Source organism: Maniola hyperantus, chromosome 13, assembly GCF_902806685.2.
Source record: "Maniola hyperantus chromosome 13, iAphHyp1.2, whole genome shotgun sequence".
NCBI classification, from domain to species: Eukaryota; Metazoa; Arthropoda; class Insecta; order Lepidoptera; family Nymphalidae; genus Maniola; species Maniola hyperantus.
Window position 1 is genome coordinate 3,597,543 of NC_048548.1, and position 27,287 is coordinate 3,624,829.

General features: G+C 36.6%; 2 protein-coding genes across 3 annotated transcripts in view; one reads left to right on the forward strand and one right to left on the reverse strand.

The window, feature by feature from the left end:
* Nucleotides 1-936: 936 nt before the first annotated feature.
* On the forward strand, nucleotides 937-19,683 carry Sans (SAM_USH1G_HARP domain-containing protein Sans). The gene is made up of 9 exons (XM_034974428.2): nucleotides 937-1,393; nucleotides 11,246-11,389; nucleotides 12,095-12,316; nucleotides 13,239-13,465; nucleotides 15,670-15,830; nucleotides 16,523-16,689; nucleotides 16,840-16,962; nucleotides 17,654-17,775; nucleotides 18,403-19,683. Exons 1-9 carry the CDS (start codon nucleotides 1,371-1,373, stop codon nucleotides 18,672-18,674), a joined length of 1,461 nt encoding a protein of 486 aa, XP_034830319.1. The 5' UTR covers nucleotides 937-1,370; the 3' UTR covers nucleotides 18,675-19,683.
* A 2,994-nt stretch (nucleotides 19,684-22,677) lies between these two features.
* LOC117987421 (transmembrane protein 178B) overlaps nucleotides 22,678-27,287 on the reverse strand; it is a 60,294-nt gene continuing 55,684 nt past the window's right edge. The window contains exons 5-7 of one of the 2 annotated variants that reach the window (XM_034974430.2): nucleotides 26,699-26,796; nucleotides 25,952-26,117; nucleotides 22,678-22,925 (exon numbers count right to left, since the gene is read on the reverse strand). In XM_034974430.2, coding sequence (XP_034830321.1) covers nucleotides 22,822-22,925; nucleotides 25,952-26,117; nucleotides 26,699-26,796 — 368 coding nt within the window. In that variant the 3' untranslated portion in view covers nucleotides 22,678-22,821. Of the gene's footprint in view, nucleotides 22,926-24,242; nucleotides 24,409-25,951; nucleotides 26,118-26,698; nucleotides 26,797-27,287 lie in introns of both variants that reach the window. The other variant, XM_034974429.2, reaches the window with a different exon arrangement.

A 27,287-nucleotide genomic window follows, 5' to 3' on the forward strand; every position in this document is an offset into this window, starting at 1 on the left:
ACAATGTTCTTGTCAGAGTGCTATCCATGGGCATACTCCTTTACTGTAATAAGTATTTTACTTCAGTAAATTGGTTGTCAATTAATCACGTAAGCTACTTACGTGAGTAAAATTTACAGGTGTAACCGCGGCCTTACTTCTATCTATTCTGCTATTACTTAGATAAGTAATATTACATTCTATGACAGTTAGCTGTGCATGGTGTCAAAGATAATGCCCAACGAATGGTGATTCTTTCAGCATATTGTCGGCAATGGATCACTGAAGAGCTACATGTGAAACGCATTAGCCGATAATCGTCTAATGGATCACAAATATTTGTGTAACGTTATCGCTGAGTAGGTAGGTACGGATCGCGAATCGCTATCTATTGCCTTTTAATAATAATCCTTTTAATTTATCGTTTATTGTTTTGGCTTCTAACTAAGGCACTAATAATCAGGTTACTCCTCCACTTTTAATATTAAATATAATAATATGTACCTACTTCCTTAGATACCTTCAACTTTCAAGTGAAGAATGAATAAGCAAAGACTAGGTAAGCGCGCTCCATCTCAGGCTGCATCTTCACTTGCCAGCAAGTCTGATTGCAGCCAAGCGCTAGTCTATGAAAATAAGGCCTGCGTTTTTTGTTATACTTCAAATAAATTTAATTTGTATCTTGAAAACATAGTGAAGTGTGCTTGAAAATGTTAATATGTAGACGAGTGTACTTAACAGCAGCTTTATACATATAGCGCCATCTGTTGTTACAAAGCCGTCTTATGAGTTTCTACTCAATAACAGATGTCGCTGTTTTCGATGGTATTTCTATTATCTATGGTTGCCAACAGTTCCAACGTAATTATATAACTTTTTAATAGATGGCGCTAGGATAATTAAGGTCATTGAATCATTTCATTACTAACTTCACAGTGTTTTAGTAGGTATCACAGACTACAGTTGGTAGGTATTCACCTTTTCCCAGAAAGCAGGTGTATGTTATTGATAAAAATTGTAACTTTTGTAATTTCTAAATCATAAACATTAGTTATTTATTGTGTAAACTATATCTGTGTAACAAGTAATAAAACAATTATTCTGACTATTAGTTCCTTCCATAGTTGTGTGTTAAATAATATAATTTACGATTGTGTGCGAAAAAAACCAAGTTTTGTGAGAAGATTCTATGAGAAAAAAAACAACTAAAATTTGGTCGAATTATTGAGGTGTAAACTGTGACAAAATTGCGAACGGAAATTTTCTCGTAGTATCAACTACAGAGTGCTTAGGTACTAAAAACAAACTAAAAAGTGTTTCTTGAAAATGACTTGAATAAACTTATGCTCGAGTTTCTTTGGATTTTTAATCGTGCCTAGAATATAAACAACATGACTACAGATAGATTTCACAAGTAAGTACAACTTCTAAGTTTCTCTTTGCAATTTAATGAATAGGTAGGTAGGTACGTAGATAAGTAAATAACCCTAACCACTGAGTTTAGTAGAGAGAAACATCGCGAGGAAACAAACCTGCATGCGTGCGACTTCTCAATAATGTTCTTAAGGGTGTATGAAGTCTGCGAATCCGCACTTGGCCGGCATGGTAGACAAACCCCTTTTCATTCTGAACGGATACCCGTGCTCAGTAGTGGGCCGGCGATATTGAGATTATGTCTGATGAATGAAGATAATGAGCCTACCTATCTACTTATTTAATTTATCTTAACATCTGAGCATCCCTAGCTCATTTTGTAATAAATGCTGTTCATCATATTTCATACCTATGAATATTTAGGTACGTAGGTACCTACTACCGACCTACTAAGCGAAAGCAATCGTTGGGCCGATCTTGTCGTTTGGCACGAAGATAGGTAAGCAGTTTACATCCTGAAGACAGAAAATTTTAGGAAAAAAGATTTCCCATGAAATTTTGAAAAATCTGAATCCACGCGGACGAAGTCGCGGCCGCGTACAATATTAGCCTGTTCATGAATCTTGATAATGATGAAACTTCGAATCTCGATAGAATCGTCTGAGCTGCCCAAGTTTTTAATATGGGTGTATAATTTAGTAGGTACGAACGGGAACATGCAATATTATCTATCCATACCTAATCTACGTCAGAAGATAAGATTAAATTCATCGATAATAATTATTGCAAAATGTAGGAAAGTAATCGTAATTAAGTATGTTTTCCCTTTACGCATAGTAGGTAACAATTGTGCACACAATGCCACTAGGTACAACCTATTGAAACCTACTGTCTAAAGTTTTTTTTATTCAGATACAAGTTAGCCCTTGACTGCAATCTTACGGTGGTAAATGATGATGCAGTCTAAGATGGAAGCGGGCTAACCTGGAAGGGGTATGACAGTTTGTATTAAACCCTAAAAAAAAATTGTGTTATTGTGATGGGAAGTGATGATGTGGCCTAAGATGGGACGCGTTTACCTAGAAGATGCGTATTCACTCTTGTTTTAAAGATACCCGGGTTGTAATTGGTAGGCAACACATATCGCGGAAGAGTATTCCAAACCTTAGCCATACGTATGAGGAATGATGACGCAAAACGTTTCATGCGTGCAGATGGAATGTCGACGACATAAGGATGGAAACTCGCCCGACGTCTTGCGGTTCGGTGGTAAAATGGTGAAGGGGGGACAAGATCGAAAAGTTCCTGAGCACACTCAAAAAAATATTATTTCACCACTTTGTCGGCGTGATTAATATTTATACCCATGCCAAATTCGAGATTTCTAGCACTAATAGTCTCTTAGATGACCCGATTACGGACCGACGCGACGGTCGGACGGACATGGCGAAACTATAAGGGTTCCTTGTTTACTACGGAACCTTAAAAATTAAAGAGGGATGAGGGTGAATTACGCCAGGTCGGGCTCACTTGGTAAAGTAGGTCCAGACCTAGGCAACTATACCGTAAGATTGCCTAGCCAAACCTAGGAACGCCATGTTTCAACTTTTAGCTATTTACTAGGTAGGTACCTACTCTGTAACGATGGCATGCCTTATGTATTGTACATACTGTCTTATATTGTGCTTATATTCTAGCATGTTAGGTATTTTAGTCAGATCTTAGTAGGTAGGTATACGTACCTACCTAGCTAGTAACTACTTAACGTTCGTAAAAACTACGCCTTGTGTAGATCGTGCTTTATTAAAATTAGGTAAAGTACGTACTTATTTGAATAATTAAAGCGAGTAAATGACAGACAGGTACTTTTCATATTATTCTATTCATAAAAAGATCATTATTTTTTCTATTTTTCGGCATAACTAATTAAGATGGAGTCAGTTAATTGCTTCACGGCATTTCACTTAACGCTATATTTTACATTTTAATTTTTTAAGGTTGCGTACCTCAAAAGGAAAGAAGGAACCCTTATAGGATCACTTTGTTGTCTGCCTATCTGTCTGTCCGTTGTGTCAAGAAAATCTATAGGGTACCTACTTCCCGTTGACCTAGAATCATGAAATTTCGCAAGTAGGTAGGTCTTATAGCACAAGTAAAGGAATAAATCCAAAAACCGTGAATTTGTGGTTACATCACAAAAAAATCAAATGTGTTCATGAAAAAATTTTCAAAGTAAGATAACTATAGCAAGTGGGGTATCATATGAAAGGGCTTTACCTGTACATTCTAAAACCGATTTTTATTTATTTTTATGCATGATTATTTGCTTAGTTTTAATATATAATTTTATGCATAGTTATTTGTTTTGTCTATGTCCATGTTTCCAACCGTCTCGGAGCCTCCCAATATGCGCTAAGGGTGGCCACCGTGGGGGTTTTAATAGGTAGGTAGAAATCCTACATAACCCGATGTCTATCCCAGGATGTCGGGTATCTTTAGATTTCTATGTCCGTATTTCCCCCCTGAACAAAAATAAAGGCCATGACTTGCAGCACACATGAGCACGCATTGGAAACCCTTGCATAATATCAATCACGGAAAGATTACCTGCTCACCCACTTATCTAAAATGTTCCCATCAAATAGCAAACGAGATGTGAATGTACACAATACGTAAAAAAAATAGGGCCCATCCCTATTTAAAAGAACATGAACCTTTTTGCAATCAAATTAAGGTGCACTCTACCTCAACAACTTTGTGTTGAAGTGCGTGTTACGTAGAAATCGGAAATTCTCTCTCGTTAAACACTGGAAGTGATATCCAATTTCTATAATTAGCTAGATGTTCCGACAGCCTTCTTACGTAGCAACTACGGATGCAATCTAAAAAGCAACCTTAATCCAATAATTAGGTACGTAATTAATTAGATTGTATCAGTGTTGCAGCCTGCAATTTTGTTGAAAAACTAATTACAATGTCGACTTAACTATGGTCTGACAAATAGATTACATCTAACAGCCGTACTCAGAGTCGCTAATCGTTACTTAAGATTGAGTTAAAACGAGACAGATTTATGCGAGAGATATAGCTCTGTCTCGTTTTAACTAAACTTAAGTAACGTTTAAGCGACTCTGAGTACGGCTGTAATCGCTGAAATGGTCACATTATATGCAAGTAGGTACGCTGGAAAAGGTGCTAGTTATTTTTTATGCCGATTCCAAGATTAGGTATTTAACTTGACACTAAGTTGACAGATATTTCATCCTGAATGATTGGGTGAATAGTGAATAGGCATCTTCTAGGACTTTTTGTTTTTTTTCATGAGGAAAATCCATCATGGATACCACCAGCCACGAGGGAGCCTAGTGGTTATGTCGAACTGAGGCGTCCCCATCCCGATTGCCAACTCGACTTGTCGGCTACTAAAAATACCAGCCTACAAATTAAAAGATTGTGCAAATATTCTGGAATCACTAAATCAGAGCGGATTAAAAAATCGGCCAAGTGCGAGTCGGACTCGCACATGAAGGGTTCCGTAATCCTTACCATCGTACATAAAATTTAGTTTTTTTTTTATTAATATACATTTTATATTTGTTGTTATTATAATGTTAGCGGCAATAGAAATACACTCTGTCAACTCTCTACCTACGGTTCATGAGATGCAACCAGCTGACAGACAGACGGACGGACAGCGGAGGCTTTATTATTTACTAGCTGACGCCCGCGACTTCATCCGCATGGATTTAGGGTTTTACAATTCTTACATACAACTCTTTGATTTTCCGAGATAAAAAGTAGGCTATGTCACTCTCCGGTCTTTAACTATACCCATGCAAAAGATCACGTCAATCCATTGCTCCGTTGCGACGTGATTGAAGGACAAACCAACAAACCAACAAACAAACACACTTTCGCATTTATAATATGGGTAGTGACTAGTAAGCGAACCTTATAAATTTAATAGTCTGCTAAAAGACAAGAATTATAAAACGAATACTTCTCTGGTCACAACTGGAATAGTCACAACTCTTTTACGTCTGCAAAAAATCAATGGCGAATTTTTATTTGCTTTACCTAGTTTTAGATGCTAAATGATAAACTCATGTACTATCGTGTGAGCCAATGTCTAATTTGCCAGAATATGACTAATAAACTCGTTACCTATCTCGAATTCAGGTCGTTGAACCGCTTTAATGACCCGCAGAGCGTGTCTCCTACAACCTTACACTTCCGTGGCGTGTGGTGCCAACTGCCAATGTCGACGCACTGTATGGTAGCGGGGAGCCAGGGTCACTCAAACTTTACTCCTGAACTAAACTGAACCTTCCGAGTCCTCTAGTCCAGACTCAGAGCTATACAACCCGTTTACTAAAAGAATGGACCTGGCGTCGATTAAAAATAAAAAATAAAAAAAACTCAACAAGTGATGGCACACAAAAATTCGTAGGTAGTACGTGTATGTTCGCATGACGCATCTTTGTCACTGATACACGTACCTACCTACTACGAATTTTTGTCTGCCACTTGTTGAGTTTTTAATTTATTTTTTTAATCGACGCCAGGTCCATTCTTTTAGTAAACGGGATGTACTAGCATTACTAGCATGCAAGCTCTCTGAAAAAATTCTGGTACAGTTCTTGCAATTCACGAAGGCGATTGGACTTTAGTTAGACTTGTGGTTACGTCGGATACACGGGCATTGCGTAAGTGTGCGTGCATGTCGGACCAATCAGTCGCGAGCAAGCGCTCGCAAACGCACACATTCAGTGTACCTACGTTACTTATACAGATACGACTTAAACACAAGCATGAGCCATTCACAACTAATCACAACAATTGGGATATCACAACTTCCAAGTTAGGTCTTGGATTTCAATGGATTTCAAAGGTTGAAGTGAACGAGTCGAAGGGGTAGTAGGGTTAGCCTTCGATCACAATCGGGGGTCCGATCCCAGGCACGCACCTCTAATTACTTTTTTAAAGCAATTAATATTTTTTTTACTTTTTTTATTTTGTTTATTTGAAAGTAATCAACAGCGTAAATACATAATTATTATTTAAATTTAAATCTAGGTATAACAGAAGGCCAAAAGAGATTACTTAAAATTATAATTAAAACTATTTTAACAGAATAGATTTAGAATAAATGTAGGTATATACAATAACAAAATTACAACAGTGTGTGTGTATGCTTGTGTGTGTGTGTGTGTATGCGTGTGTGAGGAGTGTGTGTGCGTGTGCGTGTGTGTGTGTGTGTGTGTGTGTGTGTGTGTGTGTGTGTGCGAGTGTGTGTGTGTGTGTGTGTGTGTAAGTGGGAGTGTGTGATTGCATGCATATTTAGATGTTAGCTACTTTTATCATCACTTAGGTGTTCATTATAAATAGTATAGTCGCTATTTTCTTCACTGTTATATACCTGAATTATTCAGACTACCTACATATATTTATTTACTTACTGATTAAAGGATGATTTATGCTAGACCGTGCCGGGCCCGAGCCGTGCCACGTCCGAGGCACCAGATTGGGAATTTGTATGAGATCACATCAGACCGTGCCGTGTCAGAGTCATCCGAGCCTCGTCCGTGTTACGTTTCTTTATACAAAATTGCAATCCATGGATCGTCTGCGCGTCGGACGTGCCTTTGGACGTGGCACGGCTCGGGCCCGGCACGGTCTAGCATAAATCATCCCCTAACCGATTTCGGTTTCGATTGATCCGATCTTTTACCACGCTGAGGTAAAAGATAGGAACGAACCACAATCCGTACAATTACCAGTTACCACTCACTCATATTCAACGTGAACTATTAGTATTGAAATTTTTATCATAAACTTCACCATGCACGATAATAACAAATAACAATACTACCCTGCACTTTTATGCTTCAGCAACTATGCCACTATGAGGGAAACGAATTGCAACTAAACCAACAAACAGCTTAGAACCTAAAGACATAAGAATTAGATGTCAAATTCACTTGCTTCTATATTATCGATTATTATCAGCACAGGTGTTAGTTTACCGGTGCTGGTGACTGGGTACTGTTCAAATGTTGATATTAACAATTATGTATATGCAGAAAATAACGCCTCTACCAAATTTAGTGCTAGCGAGAGTGTTTTTGACAAGTTATGTCTGGGAAACCGGGACTCGTTTCATTGGCGTCATTTCGTGCTTCGTGCATTCGTCGCCCTATCCATTATCCTTTAAAAGAAGAGTTTAGCTTAGAATATCTGTCAATTTAGTCTATTTGAATAACCATGATATCTTTAGTCCATTCGGATGACCATTATATTATCTTGAATAAGCTTATGCCAGCGACTTCGTCCGCGTGGACATGAATTTCAAACCCTTATTTTAACCCCCTTAGTTGTTGGATTTTCAAAAATCCTTTCTTAGCAGATGCCTACGTTATAATAGCTATCTGCATGCCAAAATTCAGCTCGATCCGCCCGATGGTTTGAGATGTGCGTGTATAGATCAGTCAGTCAGTCAGCTTTTCCTTTTATATACCTACATAAGAAGTAGCTTGATTGAGGATTATTTGATCTGAGAGCGCGATTATCTTAAAGGTAACTTAAGCAACTAATTATGCAGCTGAGAATAATCTGAGACTATGGCATTCTTAAGCTCAGATTTTTCTCCGGCAGCTAGTATGGATTTACTTGATTACGTAACTAAGTATCCAGCTGAGAATAATCCGAGATATTTAAGAAAATCTAACATTAAAGCGAATATGGCGATCGTAAGCTCAGATTCTTCCCCGGCAGCTAATATGGATTAACTACTTTCAAAGCAAACATGAATAAAAAACTCTTCTTAGCTGCATGATGTATCATTATTCCTTGGATTCTTGAAGAACTGATAGATGTTGGAGTCCCAAGGTGTTGGAATGGCAACCTCGCGTCGTAAACCGCAAGATTAGCAGACCACCCACTAGGTGGAACGAATCGTAGGGAGCCGCTGGAACGCAAAACCGCGGAGTGTGGAAGCCCTACAAAAGACCTAAGTCCAGCAATGGATGTCTGTCGGTTGACGATGACCCATGCAGATTTCTTCATTCATTTACATTTGAAAGAAGCTAGAATGTAGCGATTAACTGACTAAATAAGTATAACTAAATTAACATAATAATTATTAGTTATGACAACGGCTAATTTATCGTGAGCTAAGTAGTTTTAGCTATTACTACGTGCAACTTTTATACGGTCAATAACCGGCGAGGGCATGTTATCTAGTCATCTTAAGTTCTGAACCATATCCGCTGGCTTGAATTAATCATTGTACACTAGACAATAATTGGCTTACTTTAAATTTTTAGTACCGTAGGTAGTTCACAGCTCGCTTATCGGAATTTTTTTGTTAAAAAAAATTGAATTCCAAAACAACGGATAATGAACTCTTTATAAAAATTATGCTACATTAATTTACTAGCTAAAAGGCTCGGCTTCGCACGTGTCGGCTAAAGTATTCTTGTTTGTTTTATATACTTTTTATGTAGTACCTACTTATAACTGTACGCCTTATAACAATGACCTCCACAAGGTCGACATCGACATACAGTACGCGAAAGAGATAGACGGTTTTGTAGAGCATTGTCTCTGTCGTTGAGACCGACAAAACGTCACATAGGTACGTATGAGTGACAGAGACAACGCTCTACAAACCGAAATCTCATTATAAAAGTCGATGTACATTATTTTCTGCTGCGTACCTACTATACTGTTGTACCTAATATGGAATACACATCAATCGAGTTGCAGATAGCCGCTAGTGTGGAAATCCCTACAAGAGACCTGTGTCCAGCTGTGGACAGTCATAGAGATGACTATAATAACAATCAATACTAAAATATGCTGTTTATATTACCACAAAATGCTAAAGGCATGTCTAAGCAAATAGATATCGTAAACGTTGATAACAGTGATTATTTATTGATTAGTTATTCAACTTTGAAATGATGCGATGAACATGTATGGTATAACAAAAATTAGTTAAATAGGAATTGGTCCTTTCAATTAATCAAACAAGTAGTTAGGTCAAGAAACGGTGCACTTGCATTGATTGATTAAACATTGATACATAAACCCTGGAAATATTAGCAGAAGAGAAGAGAAGAATTCTATTTATTTATTCACAGCCCAATTGATGCCTTCAGATGTTAATCCTTGCGTGTAATCTGCGTGATTCAGTGCGCGTAAATAAGTCTAGTTCACACAGCGACATTGCCTCATCTCGGTGAAAGTCATTAGCCATTGTAACAGCCAGCGACCGGCGCGGCAACCACGGCCGCTGATGCCATGCTTCGCTTTTCATTGCTTCCGCCTGTTTGATACGTATTATTTATCTGCCATGGTGAAATTATTTTGATTATTATCATTTGTATCAATTTTGACAGATAGGATAGGTAGAAAATTGTACAAATTACGGTAAAAATTCCCATTTCTGTATTTTTATTTTTGTATTTTTATTTCTTTTATTTCTTTTATCTGATGCCCGAAATTTCGTCTTCAAATCTGCTATCTCCTTCTAAAGGTCGATGTACATTACTTTCTGCCGCGTACTGTACTTGCGTCAAATAGAACGAGAATTCGCGATCATCGCGCGAATGCCAATCAAGTAGGACACCTATTCGAAATCAGTAAGTAAGGCGATGTCTTAAAACCTGCATCAATCATTATTACAATCTCAATTGTTGTGATTGGCGGAATTTGTGCTATTCTTGTTGCAACAATGCATTGTCATCCACCAATTATCAACCAATCAGAGGTGATTGCGATCGTGACATTGTAGCTGTCATTCTACCGCAATCGCGCAGCAGTATGTTTGATCGCGCGTTCGTACTAGGGTTCATTCATTAGGGTTCGGGAATTCTCGGCTCGAGAATTCCCGGGAAATCGTTGGGCTTTGTTCCCGGGAAATCAAGCTCGAGAAAACTCGAGAACTCGAGAAATCATATTTGAGTCTATGAAATTATAAAATAAAACGATTTGCGTTTGCCGTTTGTTTTAAATGCAAAAATTTAATTGGATTTTTTTTTCTAATTAACATGCCAAAAATGGTGCTGTGATTGTAATTTAATTATAAGTTAGGATAAGGTTAACGTTTTCATGTTGAAATTTTTGTTTATTGTTTGTTTTGTTTAAAAGAAAGAAGCTAGAAGTTTTAAGTTGATTTTTTTTCTTTTTAATGCTGTGCTTGTGCTGTAATTGTATATATTATGTATAAGTCACAAATGTCAGAATAGCTTATTTTTTTAGTTTTCTTTAAGAAAAAGAAGCTAATTATGTTGAAGACTGTCAATAAAAGTCTTATAATTATTTTGGTACTTTTATTTGAGAGGAAACCACTGAATTTGTTGATTAATCGCATTATTGGAACCGAAGAATATGCAAATCCGTACGTAAATATAAATTTCTCGACAACCCGAGAAGACCCGAGAAATTAGCCTCGAGAATTCTCGAGACCCGAGAAATTGATAAGCTCGAGAAATCATGGACCCTAGTTCGTACCTACGAGTAAAACTCGCGCGAACTTGCGACAATCGCGTTGTACCTATTAGGACAACGCCTATGAGTTTCTATTGGAGCGTTTTCTTGTTTCTGAAACGACGCGTCTTATAATGGGTAATAAGAAGACAGTGTTATAATGGGGAGTGACGAGAGGATTGTTTGAGACACACGACCGCATAGGTCTAGAGTCTAGACAGTAGGAGGGAGGGATAGTTGAAATCGCTATCGTAGATAACCAGAGGAAGAGGTATCAAGAACATTCTAGAGAACAGTCAGAGTATGCAAATTACTTAGTGTTAAGGCTTAGCCAGGTAATGACATTGCAGACACTCGATTTTAGAACTAAGAAAAGTAAATGCGTTTCGTTTCATTTCAGAGCCGCCAAAGATGGCCTCCTGGAAGTCCTCAGGGAGGCGACGAGGAAGGAGTGCAACAACAAGGATGAATCGGGAATGACGCCGACGTTGTGGGCTGCATTCGAGGGACACATTGAAGCTTTGAGATTGTTATGTGGAAGGGGGTAAGAATTGAGATAATCATGTACCTAACTAAAACAAAATTATGGTATTTGACAACTACTCAAATCAGTAACTTTTTATTAAACTTCAAAACGCGCGCTTTGTATGCGAGATTCTACGAAATACTGGAATGTGACGTCACATCATAATCTCGTTCTTTTGTGGTTTAAGCGATAATTTAAAATGGTTATTACATATAAAACTAACAAAGAACGTGGATTTTACGTATTTTGGAAGATCCTCTATTTAATAATCACTGAGAAATAATTTATTTTTGATGTAGGTAGTCAAATACCAAATTTTTGAGACAGGATTAAAACAGTGCTGTCTTGTTTTGGATAGTACCTATACATTTGAATTTCAAGATTGTTTACAAATTATACTTAATGTACTGTAGAATACTTTTTCTTGTTACTGTAGAATATTTTTTCTATTTTACAGATTTTTGCAAACTAATTACTAAATAATTATTTTGTCATTTAAATGTATCAAGATAAAAAATTTCTTTATCAGTAGGTAGGTACATAATTTAAAGGCCATTGATTGCGTTATATTAATTATAATACTATCAATTATAATTTTATTGTAGACTAGCTAATGCCCGCGACTTAGTACGCGTGGATTTAAGTTTTTAAAATCCCGTGGGAATTCTTTGATTTTCCCGGGATATTTCTTCTTTTCTTCCTATTTTCCATTATATTTTATAGAGGTGAGCCTGACAAAGCAGATTATTTCGGCAACACCGCCCTACATCTCTCAGCGGCCAGAGGTCACAAGGAATGCGTGACCTTCCTCATAAACTTCGGTGCCAACATGTATGCGATGGACGTGGACGGACATTCGGCTCAAGAACTAGCTGCAATCAATGGCAGAGACGATATACTGCGCTTCCTAGACCAAGCCACGGGGAAACTAGAGAATAATGATAAGTAAGTACAAGTGTGCTTATTAATTTTGCTAAAGTATGCGGCAGAAAGTAATGTAAGTATATCGACCTTTAGAAGGAGATAGCAGGTTTGTAGAGCATTGTCTCTGTCGTTGAGACCGACAAAACGTCATATAGGTATGAAGTGACAGAGACAACGCTCTACAAAGCCGAAATGTCATTATAAAGGCCGATGTACATTACTTTCTGCCGAGTACGTACAGCTGTATACATGTTCGCAATACCTACCTACTACCTAATTAATAACGGCTCAAGAACTAGCTGAAATCAATGGCAGAGACGACCCGAGACCAAGCCACGGGAAAACTAGAGAATAGTGATAAATTAATACTTACCTACCATTTTTTTTGCAAACATTTTATCCGATTTAGAGCCGAGAGCTTTATATATGTACTATAATCGCCAGAGAAGTCTCGCTTTCACTTATTAGCTTTATTTATTGCTTTAAATACGTAAAGACCTAAAAACTTCCTCACTTATGTACCTATTTATTACGTTATTTGCGAGTAACTACTTCAGTAAATTTTGATATGACGTAGTCACATGTTTTCATAACGGGGATCTTATACTGTTGTGTATCGGCGATAACTCTCAACTCGTCAATATCTTCTGAGCAATGCAATCTCATCTCCGTATCTAGAATTTATCCGAAGCAGTCGCAATTGGTCGCAATCCAGTACAGTACTTGTGTTACTTCCTAGAATTTACAAATATTTTTCTCAGATATTTCGTACCTAATATTATTTGACTGCTATATCAGCTGTTTATCAACTACTTAATTTTGTTTAGTATTTAGTTTTGGGGAGCACAATAATTAACGAAAAACGAAATTCGGTATATGCGTTATTAGAATCAACGATTAACCTCAAAAACATGCATATACTCAAATGTTGTTTCTTTTACAGAAAAAAAGCCAAATCACTCAAGGAAAAAGCGAAAAAAGACCACGATAAACTACAAAAACAATACACCAAGAGGCAGAGTAAAGCAGAGGTTATGGCAGAAAAGGAGTTGAAGAAATTGACGAAGGAATGGGATCACAGCTACAATGAGGAGGTGTCGACGATGCCGCATAGACCCAGCAACGTTCTGATGGCTTTGAAGCAAAAGATGACACGGTCGACCAGTCAAGGTGTGTATGGCTTATGTTTTTGTGATGTAGGAAGAGATTTTGCTATGTCCCTACCTATGTTTTTGAGGTCGAACTATTCCGTATGGACTTATAAAAAAACCGGCCAAGTGCGAGTCAGACTCACGCACTGAGGGTTCCGTACTGCAGTCGTATTTTTTCGACTTTTTGCACGGTAAATCAAAAACTATTATGCATAAAAATAAATAAAAATCTGATTTAGAATGCACAAGTGAAGCCCTTTCATGTGATACCCCACTTGATATAGTTATCTTACTTCGAAAGTTAAAAATAGCAATATGTATTTATTTTGTTCGTGGCCACATTTTTTTTTTGTGTGATGTAACCACAAATTCACGGTTTTCAGATTTTTCCCCTAAAGCCAGCTATAAGACCCACCTAAGGTAATGACACCAGTGTTGTACATCACCCCAATAATGGACAAAAAAAGAAAAAAGTTTATAAATTAAGGGTACAAATTTGATTTTAAATTCTGGCAACACTTAAACATAGACTTTGACAGCCCATCTGTCAAAAGGTGACTTATCATTTCCCTCGGCCATTTTGTTTCAAAATGGCGAATGGTTAGTTTCGTGTGCAGTGAGTTGTTCACAAATAATCCAGTTCTATTAAGGAAATCATTAAGGAAGTAAGTGAATACTTTTGTTTATAGACTCTAATAGAGGTGTGGTATAGAAATGAGACATTATTTTATGTGTAGTATGATAAATTGACCAAATAATCCACAGCAATAAGCCAGGACAGTTTTGATTTGTAATGCGAATTTGATGATGTACATTACTGGATTTTTTTTTCAAGCATTTACCAATCATGAACATTGTGTCACAACTACTTTTTTTTGTCTGTTCTAGAATTTGAGCTTTATTGTGCGATGCTCAATTTTCTCTTTCAAAGTAACTACTTTATTTTTATTTTGCTCTACAGAATCCAGTAATGGACATACAATGTCCATAATTGGAAACTAAAGAATACCCAGTTATAGACATATTATGTTCATTACTGGAATTCTACAGTTCCCAGTGATGGACAGATCAATTTTATTTCAGTTATTTTTTAACCTCCGACGAAAGAAACGAGGGTTGTTATAAGTTTAACATATGTATCTGTGTAGCTGTCTAGAGCATCGTAGCTTATAAACTATTAATTTTTAGTTAATAATTAGTTTTTAGTTAATAAATATGAAAGAATCATACTCATAACTCAGTTCTTCATTTTTACCATTGCATCCTCCACCATGCTGGCTTCATAAATATAAAAACAAGTTGGTACCTATCTGTCCGTCCATTGTCCATTAATTGGATGTCCATAACTGGATTTTGTTAATTAATGGGCGTCCATTACTAGATCTTGTTCATTATTGGGTGTCCATTACCAGATTTTTACTGTACATCATTGGTTGAATGAATATTTTAAATACAGTTTGAATATTTTAATTATTTTATTTGACCTAGTTATCTTAGCCTAGTTATTATAATTAAATTACATAAAGGAAAACCCAACCTTCATGCTACATTTAGTTCTAACTGTATATGTTTCTTATCTAAGGAGATATATTGAAATATATATTTTTTTGTCCTTAAACCGTCCATAATTGGTGTCGTTACCTTACCTGCCAAATTTCATGATTCTAGGTCAATAGGAAGTACCCTGTAGGTTTCTTGACAGACCGACAGACAGACAACAAAGTGATCCTATAAGGGTTCCGTTTTTCCTTTTGATGTACGGAACCCTAAAAAGGGGGCCTGCTACGAAAGAATCGAAGTGCTGCAATGGCGGCTGTGCAAGTATGTGGAATAAACAAAAGTAATGGCGGCCGATAGACTTATTTATTAAATTTAATTGAAACAGTCTGCTTCTTCTTTTACATATTGTTTGGTCTGAAAACTCGCTAAGCAGAAGCCGAGTCTTTTACTATAACATAGATATCTTTGTTTCTTTGTTTTTTAAAAGAATATCAGCCATGTTAAATGACTAATATTCCCCTTTCCTCTCCAACTAAGCGTCAGGCTTGTGCTAGGAGTAGGTACGACAATAGTGCAACGGGCGGGGTTTGAACCGTCGACTTTTCGGTTTTCAGTCCACTCCTTTACCGGTTGAGCTATTGAGGCTCGGGAGATATAGATTAATTGATCTGATCTATGCATAATGATGATCTGAAAATGACCTGTGAATAATTTCTTCCCCAGGGAATCTTTTAGACGAGCAGCCTAGACCAACGTACAGCGCCTTGGTTGGCACTGTGAATTCGGGTGCGCGGGGTCGGGGCGCGGTCTACAAAAAGGCTCTAGCGAGCAAAATGCGTAACGGCACATTAGGAAAGACCACAGCTTCTAAGGATGATTTTAAGGTAAGATAGGACACAATCTCAATTTTTGTGATTGGTTGAATTTAGGGTATTCTTGTCAGTGTATTGTAGCGAAGTAGTGAGAGAGTGTCAGTCAATCAGCGATGATTGCGATCTTCTCACTGTCCCAAACTACGGCAATAATTATAGAACTTCACTACGTTTCTACATTTTTAGGGTTCCATAACTCAAAAGGAAATATGGGACCCTTATGGATCACTTTGTTGTCTGTCTGTCTGCTGTCAAAAACCTATAGGGTACTTCCCATTGACCTAGAATCATGAAATTTGGTAGGAAGGTAGGTTTTATAGCAGACATAAGGGGAAAAATCTAAAAACCGTAAATTTGTGGTTACATCACAAGAAAAAAATTAAAATGTATATGAACAAATATTGCTATTTCCAACATTCGAAGTAAGATCACTATACCAAGTGGGGTATCATATGAAAGGGCTTTACTTGTATATTCTAGAACAGATTTTATTTATTTTTAGGTATAATAGTTTTTGACTTATCGTCCAAAATGTCGATAAAATACGGTACGGTAATACGGAACCCTCAGTACGCGAGTCTAACTCGCACTTGTTTGTCGGCTTGTTTTTTCTTCATCACACTGCTTTGTCATATATTGGTTCCATACAATATTATCTGTTTCTCTCCCATTTATTATTCTTAGAAATCATAATTTGATCCTAGGTTGGTGAGGTGGAAACCACTGGACGTAGATCGATAACCTCGCTGAGCGGTCTGCGTCGCGACTCGGAGGTGATGTACGTGGGAACATTCGGCGCGGGCCCGCAGCAACGCGGCGCCGTCGCTGATGTCTTCAACGAAGCAGAGCCGAGGAAACCTGCGCTTACGAGGTAGGCTTGAAAACAATCGATTTAGGTTCAACTACATAAGTCACTGACAAAAAGACTGAAGCCCATTGCAATATTATCTTCATTATTATTAGAAGGAGTCAGAGTAAGGACTCTCACAATATCACCTGCACTGTGCACTGTCCCCCACAGGTCCGCGAGTCAGCCTGACTTCATGGCGGCGCAGAACGAAGACAGCGGCATCGGACAAGAGGTGTTATTGCAGGAACCCGCTAGCATATTCGACAGGCCTGGCTTTGGCAGCGTTGCTTTTAGGTAACTCTGTCTTAACCCTTACTTTATTGCAATAAGCATGTATTCTGTAGAGGTAAAGTAAGTATTTGTAATCAATTTATGTGTTATGTGCGTTTTAAGCAATTATGTCACTAAAGTATGGGTGACCTTTTTCTTTTTATATTATCAACTAAAAGCACAAAAAATGCTTAACAAGTCTACTTTAGACACAGCAAATAAAACCACGAAGGTTTAGATGAAGTGTGTCATTCCACTTATCAATACATAATAATGCTGGAAGAGATAGATCACTTTAGTGATAACGTCGCCCTTTGTTTTTTAAGTGTATCCGGTATTCTTACTCTTTGTAATTTTTTCAACAATTAAGTTGTTTAAATTAAATTAAAAAATTGAATTGCTTTAACGATAAAGGAAAACATCGTGAGTAAACCTGCATGCCTGAGGGTTCTCAATAATGTTCTCAAAGGTGTGTGAAGTCTACCAATCCGCACATGGTCTCAGCGTGGTAGACTATGGCCAAAACCCTTCTCACTCTGAGAGGAGACCCGTGCTCTGTAGTAAGCCGGCTATGGCTTGATCATGATGATTATAGTTTTTGATTTATCGTGCAAAATGTCTAAAAAATACGCGAGTGCGGAACCCTCGGTGCGCGAGTCTGACTTGCACTTAGCTGGTTTTTTTTTTCTTCATAAGTAGTATTTGTGTTTTCCAGACGATCTATAACAGCCACCCTGAGCGCACTGCCGGCAAGCGAAGAGTTATCGATAGGCTCAGCGGGCTCCTTAGCCGCCAGGCACGCGTACCAGCCCGCTGAGTGGAACTCCACACAATCTGGTAAGTGATAATATGTTAAGGTATATCAACACATATCACCGGTCGAACACGGCGGCATGTGTGCCAGTGGGTGCACCTTTACACTGGCACCGTGTTTCTAGACGTGCCTTCTGAATACTAGCGTGCATAAAATAGAATAGAATAGAAAGATTTTTTTTAAATAAACTTTTACAAGTGCTTTTGAATCGTCCAAAGATTCTACCATTGGTTCGGAATGCCCTTCCTACCGAGAAGAACCAGCAAGAAACTCGGTAATTGCTCTTTTCAAATGTTCAATTTACAATTACGAAGATAGATCAATTTGTATACCAAGTGTCATCTTCATCATCATCATGATCAACCCATCGCCGGCTTATTACAGAGCACGGGTCTCCTCTCAGACTGAGAAGGGTTTGTTCATAGTCCACCACGCTGGCCAAATGTGGATTGCCATACTTCATACATCGTTATGGACATTATGGAGAACTCTCAGGTCATAGTCTACCCCGCTTGCCAAGTGTAGATTGACAGCACTACCAAGCGTAAATCAGAGATAAAGAGTAATTCAATCTGTAATCTAAATAATCCACGCGAACGAAGTCGCCGGCATCAACTTATGTACTATTAACAATCTATGATGTTATACAGGAAGTTCAACCTTAACATCGGATGAGGAAGGCGAAGCGGACGAAACAGGCTACTCCTCCCTGGAACGATTCCTCACAGCCTGGGGCCTCGCGCAGTACACGCAGAAGTTCAAAGATGAACAGATCGACCTGGACGCTCTCATGCTCCTCACGGAGAGCGATATGAAGTCCCTTGGCTTACCCCTCGGCCCGTATAGAAAACTGGTAACTGCTGTGCAAGAAAGGAAACATGCGCTGTCACATCCTGGACCTATGATTGATACTGCTATATAGGTAGGAATTTTTTTGTCAGACATTTTATTGCTAGAAGTTTCCCAAAGCTGTTCATACAAACTTAATTTGGTTCTCATTTCAATGGCACTGATTCTGAGCACAACCTAATTTTAGAGTATTCGCATGATCTTCTTACTAATGTAATATGAAAAGGACAGACACAGTTTGACAGTTCTAAATTTAATTTTTAGATGGGAAAACCCCTTGATTTTAGCGCGCAGTCGCGAACCTACTGTTTAAAATTGTATTGTGCGCTAAAATTTAGAGTCTTTAAATATGAAAGTCATGTTCCGTTCCTTTTTTAGCATTGTTCAAAAGAAAAGGATGCAGATACTCTAAATTTAGTTTAGAGAACGACAAAGGAATCGGTGCCAATTATATTAAATCGAATTCATTTAAATGTACAGTACGCGGCAGAAAGTAATGTACATCGGCCTTTAAAATGACATTTCGGCTTTGAAGAGCGTTATCTCTGTCACTCACACCTTTATGACGTTTTGTCGGGCTCAAAGACAGGGACAACGCTCTACAAATCTGCTGTCTCCTTCTAAAGATCGATGTACATTACTTTCGGCCAAGTACTGTACAAACGTTTTAGGAACAACTATGTAATTTTAAATACGAAAAAAATGCATAAATCATTCAATAATATGTTTTCTTATGTATTTTGTTCATTGTGACTATTTATGTAAATTAATTAATATTTTAAAAGTACTTACCTACTTATATTTTTGTATCAAAATATGAAGCTTTGATTTTTAATATTCTGGGTACAAATTATAAACTTTCGATAAAATATTGAATTAATGTATTTAAAGAATTACTATTCTGTGTGCGTGTGTGTTTTTGAAGTGTTTATAAAAAATAATTTAAGTATTGATTCAGTAATTTATAAAGTCATTTTAATAGTAAGCCTATAGTGATGTGATATTGCAAGCAATCCATTCCATCCATACGCCATATTAAATATTTTTATAGAGACAAATATACATTTTATAAAGTTTTTTAATATGCATTTTCATTTACTACCTGAATCCTACTGTCCGTTCATCGTAACTTGAGTAATATGTTGTCACCATTGCAAATCACACAACAATAAACCCTAATTTCTAAGGAATAAAGAAACAAAGCAATGGTGCCAACATATTACTCACGCGTCAAGTTACGATGACTGGACAATATACTGTATTAGACTGAGCCCTGAGGGCTTTCTGTATAGAGCGCACTCTGACTTATCTTAGACTTAAGACGAAGTTAAAACGAGACAGAGCTATATCTCTCACATAAATCTGTCCCGTTTTAAGTCAATCTTAAGTCTGAGCAAAGTCAAGTGCGCTCTATAGATCTCGGCCTGAGATGTAGCGCTCTTTGACTTTGCTCAGACTTAAGTCAAGTGTTAAAACGAGTTAGATTTGTATTTTAGTCTGGACAAAATCAGAGTGCACTCTACAGATATCATTTTAACACTAGTCTTGTCTTATAGTATTGTGACTAGTATAAAAGATATTTTATTAAGACTATAATATTTACTTTCATTTTTACTGCCAGCGATTGAATGCTGCAAGTGTTTTTTTTTTAACTTTGCCTTTGCTCAGATTTATGCTTCAGTTTTAAGCAAAGTCAAAATACGCTCTATAGATCTCAATTTCAGAGGTTTGCGTCTATGATTTATAACGAAAAGGATGCTCAAAGGGTTCAGAAAAAAACATGTTTCAATTTTTCAATTTTTATTTTTGAAATTATAAATACAAATTCAAGTTGAAAATACACTATAATCTCCAATAATAATAGTACCAATATAAATCTAAATTGATTAATTTACAGTGTCGCTTAACTAATAGAAATATTTATTCGAAGTGACTATAATGTGATAATTAAATACAGTAATTAATTATGTATTAGGAAATCGGCAAATTTTGATTTCGATATTATGTCATATAGGACGGACTATAAAATATATCAGTCGTAATTTAATCAAAGGAATAGTAATAGAAATTTTTTATTTATTTATTGTACAAAAAAACTAAAATTATACAAAATTATTTCTTTCGGTTCTTTGCTTTACCTTAAAATACAAATTAAGTATATAATTGGAATAAAATTAACTAGGTATTACTCCATAGTAGTAATTAACAAAGTAATTCAAGATGGCGCTGATTCTATTTGCCTCTCGCTTGTTCAATTCCAAATATTTCATCACGCTCTTTACAGGGAATTTTGATTCTTAGTCCTGTCATTTCAGTAAAAATATACTAAAGACCGGCGCCATTTTGATTTTTTTGTTTATTGTAAGAGTTTTATCAAGAGACTACTATAAGATATGTTTTATTCTTATTCAATATGTATACATACATATATGTATAATGAGCATTGTTTAGTCCCAAGGCACTGATTCCGATTCAAAACATTCAAACATTCACCCTTTATCTCTTAAAATAAAACATCTTACGAAGATCTTAAACACTAAAAGATTTGTTTTTTCGATACACTTATGGCGGAGTCGTGGACGACTTACTCCTAATTTAAAAGTACCTACTCTTCTCAAGTACATATTGACATACATACAATTATATATTATTTACTAAATTCGTAACATTTTGTTCGAAAAAAATGGAAACGCGTCAAGTTTCGAAGACGGTGGTGTTAGAGTTTCGTAAAGCCGTGATCAGAGGAAAAGCAAAAGTATGTTCGATGCTTTGTTTTTAATATATATCACTATTTATTGGCTACATAATGTCAACCTCCCCTTCTAGAATTAAGCGAAGTTCCCATACTTTGGTTTTCACTGAACCAAAAATTTTTGTACAATTTATACAACTCCCTCATTCCAAAATGTCTAGTTCATCACATAGACCATAATATTAATTGAAATTGCTCGGGAATATCACAATTCGACCTGTATATTATGTAGGTATGGCCGCGATTTTGCATTTAATTTGTAACCCGAGCTTATCGGTTAGCTGTTGACTATAATTCAAGCCATATTTAAACCTATGTATTATATTTTCAAATCCAAGTGTCTCTACTATTACTAGTAAATATTACTACATACCTATTTGAGCATTCGACTGTCTTAAATAAATTGATATAATTTAATTTCAAGCACCTACATCTTGCCCTCGAACAACCTTTGCTTTTGCCGTTATAAAATGTGCCAATAAGTATTTACTATTTTAATTCATATTCTACCAGATTTGGGCCACCCATTACAAAAGCAGTGTATGATTGTTTTACTAGTGTACGAAGATTTCCACCATTAGGGCATATTGAAATAAAATGAACTAATAATTTAATTTGTTATCACACCTACTTGTCATCATGTAAAAAATTAAATAATCACTATTCATCAGTTTGTTGCTAGATACTGGCGTTTGGTCATTAATTTTATCTCAACAGCCCGAAAAACCTACAACAACAGAAAAAAATACCATGGGTGTGGCGTCATACACTGTAACAGCATTCGTTCGAAACTCGTTAACCATTTCGATATATAACTCCTTGCAAACATCCGCGCTCAGTACATGAAAGCTAGAAACAGGTTGTTGGCTTTGGAAGACGGTTTCTTCTTATTGCACCTCCACTTGAAACGGTTTAATCTGCAATCGTCGTCGTGGTAATACGCGTATTCCGGGTAAGGGATATATGCGCCCGTCACGGGGTCTAAAGGGACCATAATCGGTAAGTCCATCATAGAAGCGGGTCTTTCGTCAGAGGAACCGGAGTCGAAACCTTTCGGTTCAGCGTACTGAGGACTTATGCTTTCTATCTGATTTTCTATATCGTGACTTTGGTTACAGACGGGTACGCTTCGACTCGTATCGGCTGAGACGTTTGATCTAGACCGTATCATGGCTCTAGTGGACGAGAAATCCGTGGAATGTTGGAGGGATTTGGATCGTGGTCGGTTTAAAGTCTGCGGAGGGGTCTCGTCTATTCGCGATAACGTGTGACGTCTGACGGGTCTGTAGACTTTTTTGTCACCGAGTTTGGGTCTTTTTATTTTCCGGTGGGAGTTGTACGTTTCGACGGAGGAGGTAGAGGGTTGTCGATAGGGGTTGTGGTAGGGGGAGGGGTTGCGCGCGGGTGCCTGCGGGGCGGGGGCGTTGGCGAAGTGCGCCGCCACGAGGTCCCTCATCTGGTCGCATGCTCAGTAGTTGTAGGGCCCGTACTGGGAGCCGTGGTAGTAAGGTCCGGGGTAGGCCTGGGGTGGCGGGTACCCGGCGTAAGCGTACTGTTGCTTTTGAGGATACACTGTGGAATGCGTAAAATATCTGTTAGTACCTTAACGTGACAACATACAAAATAGAAAATAATATATTCTGAACTTTGATAATAAATATTTCTTTGAAAATTTATTGCAAAATTTAAAAAATAAATCAACAATTTTTATTATGAAAATATTCGAATTAGGTACCTAAGTACATTTTATGAAATTAAAAATTTAACTTATTAACAAAACATGAGATCTAAGTTAAGTAAATATTTCTGAATGAAATCATTAAGTAGAATTATTTTGTAAGTAAAAAAGAAAATGTAAAAAGTAAAAGTTTATTAGCTATCGTAAAAGATTCAAAATATCTCCGTTCACCTTTAAAATAACATTCCACATTCAGCATCATGCACCCAGAAAACCATTCATTACAGATTTATGTACAAAATGTGATGATTTGTAATTTTGAATCGTTGTTTAACTGATACCTACTCGTATTTCTATAAATATTTAGATAAAATTATGGTCAAAATAAGTCTGTGCTGATTCAGTTATAATTTCGTTAAGCTTAAACTAAATTGACAGCACTAAAAATTATGTAGCGCTTTTCTATGATCTTGTCATTTATATAAATACTTTGGAGTCGGTACCAATGCTTTTAGGACCACAAATTTTGTTAAAAGTGATCGGCATATGGTCTAGTGCTCGTAGGAAGCGCTTTATATATGCTAAAAATGCGAATTATGTCAATAAAACAAATCGGCTGCATCGGGCTTGCCAGCAGAGGTCACTTCAGTGCTGACTTCTGCTGACATCATCCATTTTTCATCAGCGGTAACTAGGTACGGCTGACTTTTTGCATTCGCATTTTCAGTATTAAAAAAGTGATTGAGAGCGATCGTGGGCGATGAATTAAGCCCTGTCAATTTGTTAAAGTGTAACTTTTCTGTACAACCGAATCAGCGGCGGAAGTCAATCAAAATTTTGTATAGTAGTAAAGCCAATGAATAATGTTTTTTGTAAATATGTATGTAATACCTAAAGCCGCGTCCACACTAATAAAAATGCGTCGTGTTCGGCGAAAATTTTCATTGAAAAAGGCAATTCTTTTGTACACTGTCTCAAAATAAATTAATAGGTCCAGATTTAGTGCTGTGTTTTTCCGCAGAGAGCATTATGAAATGGGAAGCAATAAAAGACATGTCATTTTAGTTTTATGTTTAAAGATTATGTACAATAAAATTAGCCACATTGACGAACCAAAAGTTTGAGCCGCGATACAAAAAAAAATCACCGAATATGACGCCCAATGAAAATTTGTATTGGTGTGGACGTGGCTTGATGATAAAAGCGTTTACCCGGCATGAGGTACTGCATATTAAGCGCCTCTTCCCTCTCGCGCTCGCCGCGCAAGCAAATGGCGGCCGACGAGAACAAGATTGCGGACAGCAGCGACAGCGCCACGCCGCACCACGCCACCATGTACGACCAGTCATACCACACGCGCGAAAACTGACGCAATACCTGGTTTATACCGTCCACCATACGTTGCGGGGTTCAATGGGTATGGCCAAATAGATTGGGATATAGTGTCACGTTTTTGAGTTTAGATTTATGCATTTTTTAATCAGTATGGCCGTGTATGAATTGTTTGACCAAATAAATGGCACAATAATATCACAAAAAATTGTGGGATTTATGTTATAATTTTGAATTTGATATGGCCAAATAGATTAGGATGAGTATGTTTAAAATGGTGTAGCATTTAACATCACAAATGTTTATGGGATTATGTTGTAGATTTTTTAAAATTGGTATAGGTAGTCGAATAGAATAGGATGAGTGGTTTGAATTAGTATGATCAAATAGATTGGCATAACATCATATTGTGCGATTCATACATTGATGTGGCCAAATCGATTGGGTATTTTAACAGAATTAGTTAATTTCATTAGTTTTTAAGGTTTTAATATTAGGGATGAGGGTAGATTGTGTGAAATTAATTGCCAAATGGGAACACGATATATTTTTTATATTTTTCAATTCGTGTGTTCAGTTTTTAAATTGATGTTTGTGTATTCCGTGTTTTGTTTTTCAAATATTTTCAGCCATTTAATTTGGGGGTGTAATAATATATTTACAAAGAAAAAATAGTAACAATAGTTGTTATGACAAATATAAAATAAATTTTTATACAATAATATTGCAGAGGTGTTTTACATTTTTATAAAATTTATTTGAAAAAAATATTTGGCGTGACCAAGATGTGCATTTTATAAGACAAAATTCATGAATGAATTAAAAACATGTGAAGAGTTCGTTATGTTTAATATATACAAATACCATGTGTTAATAATTTGGTAAGCGAGTTAGTATGGCGTTGGCGTAAACCAGATATTAAGATAGCGCGTTTTATTTTATTAAAATGCATTATTTTTAATATTATAAATGCATAATTTCATTATTTTTTTTCGGTCGCGTATCCGTCGTCCGTTATACGCAGTAGCCACGTTTCAGAAGAAACATGAAAAGAAAAAGAAAGCATTTTGTTAGTATGAAATAATTACCGTTATGTATTAATACTTATATCTAAATTAAAACTGCCTTCATATTAGATCATATGTATATATAATAAATTAAATAATACCTAGATCATATTATGAGTTATAAAAATATATGTTTGATATGCTAATTATTTCCTTACATTGATATATAAATACATTAATTTATATAAAATACTTGTAATTTTTAAATCATAATTGCTTCCTCTTACATTACAGGAAACTCAGAAGGTCTTTGGTACTCTAGAAGATAGATAAATAAATCACATTGTATTAAATGTTATTAGAAATAATATGAACATAATATACCTACCTAAGTAATTATACAATATCGTATAAATTTTCTTAAAAATATAATATGTAAAATAAATAACTATACACAACACAATGAAGGCATATAAAAAATATACAACAGTTTGAATCTTAAAATTTAAAAAATCCACCGCCAAGCGTTATTCAATCACCGCTTCCACAAGATGGCGGACACAAAATGGCGGCCCTCTAACCTGGCATTATATACTGCACGTTATTTTGCTGTTCGCGTCGCTTTTCTTTGCTGAGGCAAATGGCCGCGGAGAAGAAAAGTACGGAGCTCCCGAAGGACACACCAACAGATAACCAAGCCAGGATGTAGGACCAGTCGTACCAAATCGACGAGTAGTCTTTTAACACCTGTTTTATTTTGTTCAACTACTTAATGTTGTATTTATAATGATTAACGGCAATGGGAATAATGATAACTAACAGTTCCGAAAAAATTTCAGAAATTTTTCAGACATTAAAATCGAGTACTTATTTTCTTTTTTCCATCTCTTCATATCAGGCTGTGGACTTCTTTTTGTTTATACCTCATCTAGTATTCTTGAAAGTATAGATCACTTGGTACAGAGGTTTATGACTACTTATTAGCATAGGAAGTTGTAAGTAGGTACTAGTTGGGCAGGTGTTCAAGAGGCTGGACACATTGAGATTGAATAAGGACCTCCATTTACAAGTTAACTCGTCAGTCAGAAACGAGAGAAAACCTACCTTTATACCAAGATCGAAGCAAAAAATCGTTTATAAAATTTGTCAAAGTCAAAGAGGATTGCTTGTGAAAAAATAACAGATTGTTCTATGAAATAAACGAATCAATATTCCAATGAATTCGTTAGTCGTAACTCATTTCAAGTTTATATTCTTAAGAATTGATTCTATATTATTAGTAGGTACTTAGTTTAACTATAAAAAGTTTGTTAATGGATTGAACTTACATGAGGCCATTGCTGGAAATATTCTTCTCCTACAACTTTTTCCTTCTCGTAGAACTCCACTCCGTGCCATAACGCCATTGCCCCAGCGGATAGCAAACCTGAAAATCACAATGAAGAAGATTTAATCCCAAATTGCAAACTAAGGGTATACAATTTGGAAACTAACTTGAGTATAGTTCTTGCATTTCACGAAGGCGAGTGACTCATGCTTGTATTTAAGTCGTATAGGTGTAAGTAAGGTACACTAAATGTGCGCTCGCGTGTGTGTGTGAGCGCTTGCTCGCGATTGATTGGTCCGACGTGCACGCACACGTACGTAATGTCTGTGTATACAACGTAACCACAAGTAAAGCTCACTCGCCTTCGTGAATTGCAAGAACTATATCCTCGTTGGAGTTATTTGGGTTAAACTGGTGCAGTATGTATATCATTGGCAATCTGCTGTTTATAGCCCCAAGACTTTAAAGTTTTTCTGTTTCTTAATGGCACTGAATTATAATTCGATTAGGTACTGGTAACAGCCCTTTCACACGGCGTCCAGTTTTTTGCAGGATCTCGTTTGTATGCTAGCGTTCACACACATATTTAA

Coding starts and splice junctions, on each gene's coding strand:
- Sans (XM_034974428.2), top strand. CDS start 1,371: ATGACTACAGATAGATTTCACAA. Junction 1,394..11,245: donor ACTACAGATAGATTTCACAA/GTAAGTACAACT, acceptor GTTTCATTTCAG/AGCCGCCAAAGATGGCCTCC. Junction 17,776..18,402: donor GTGGAACTCCACACAATCTG/GTAAGTGATAAT, acceptor GATGTTATACAG/GAAGTTCAACCTTAACATCG.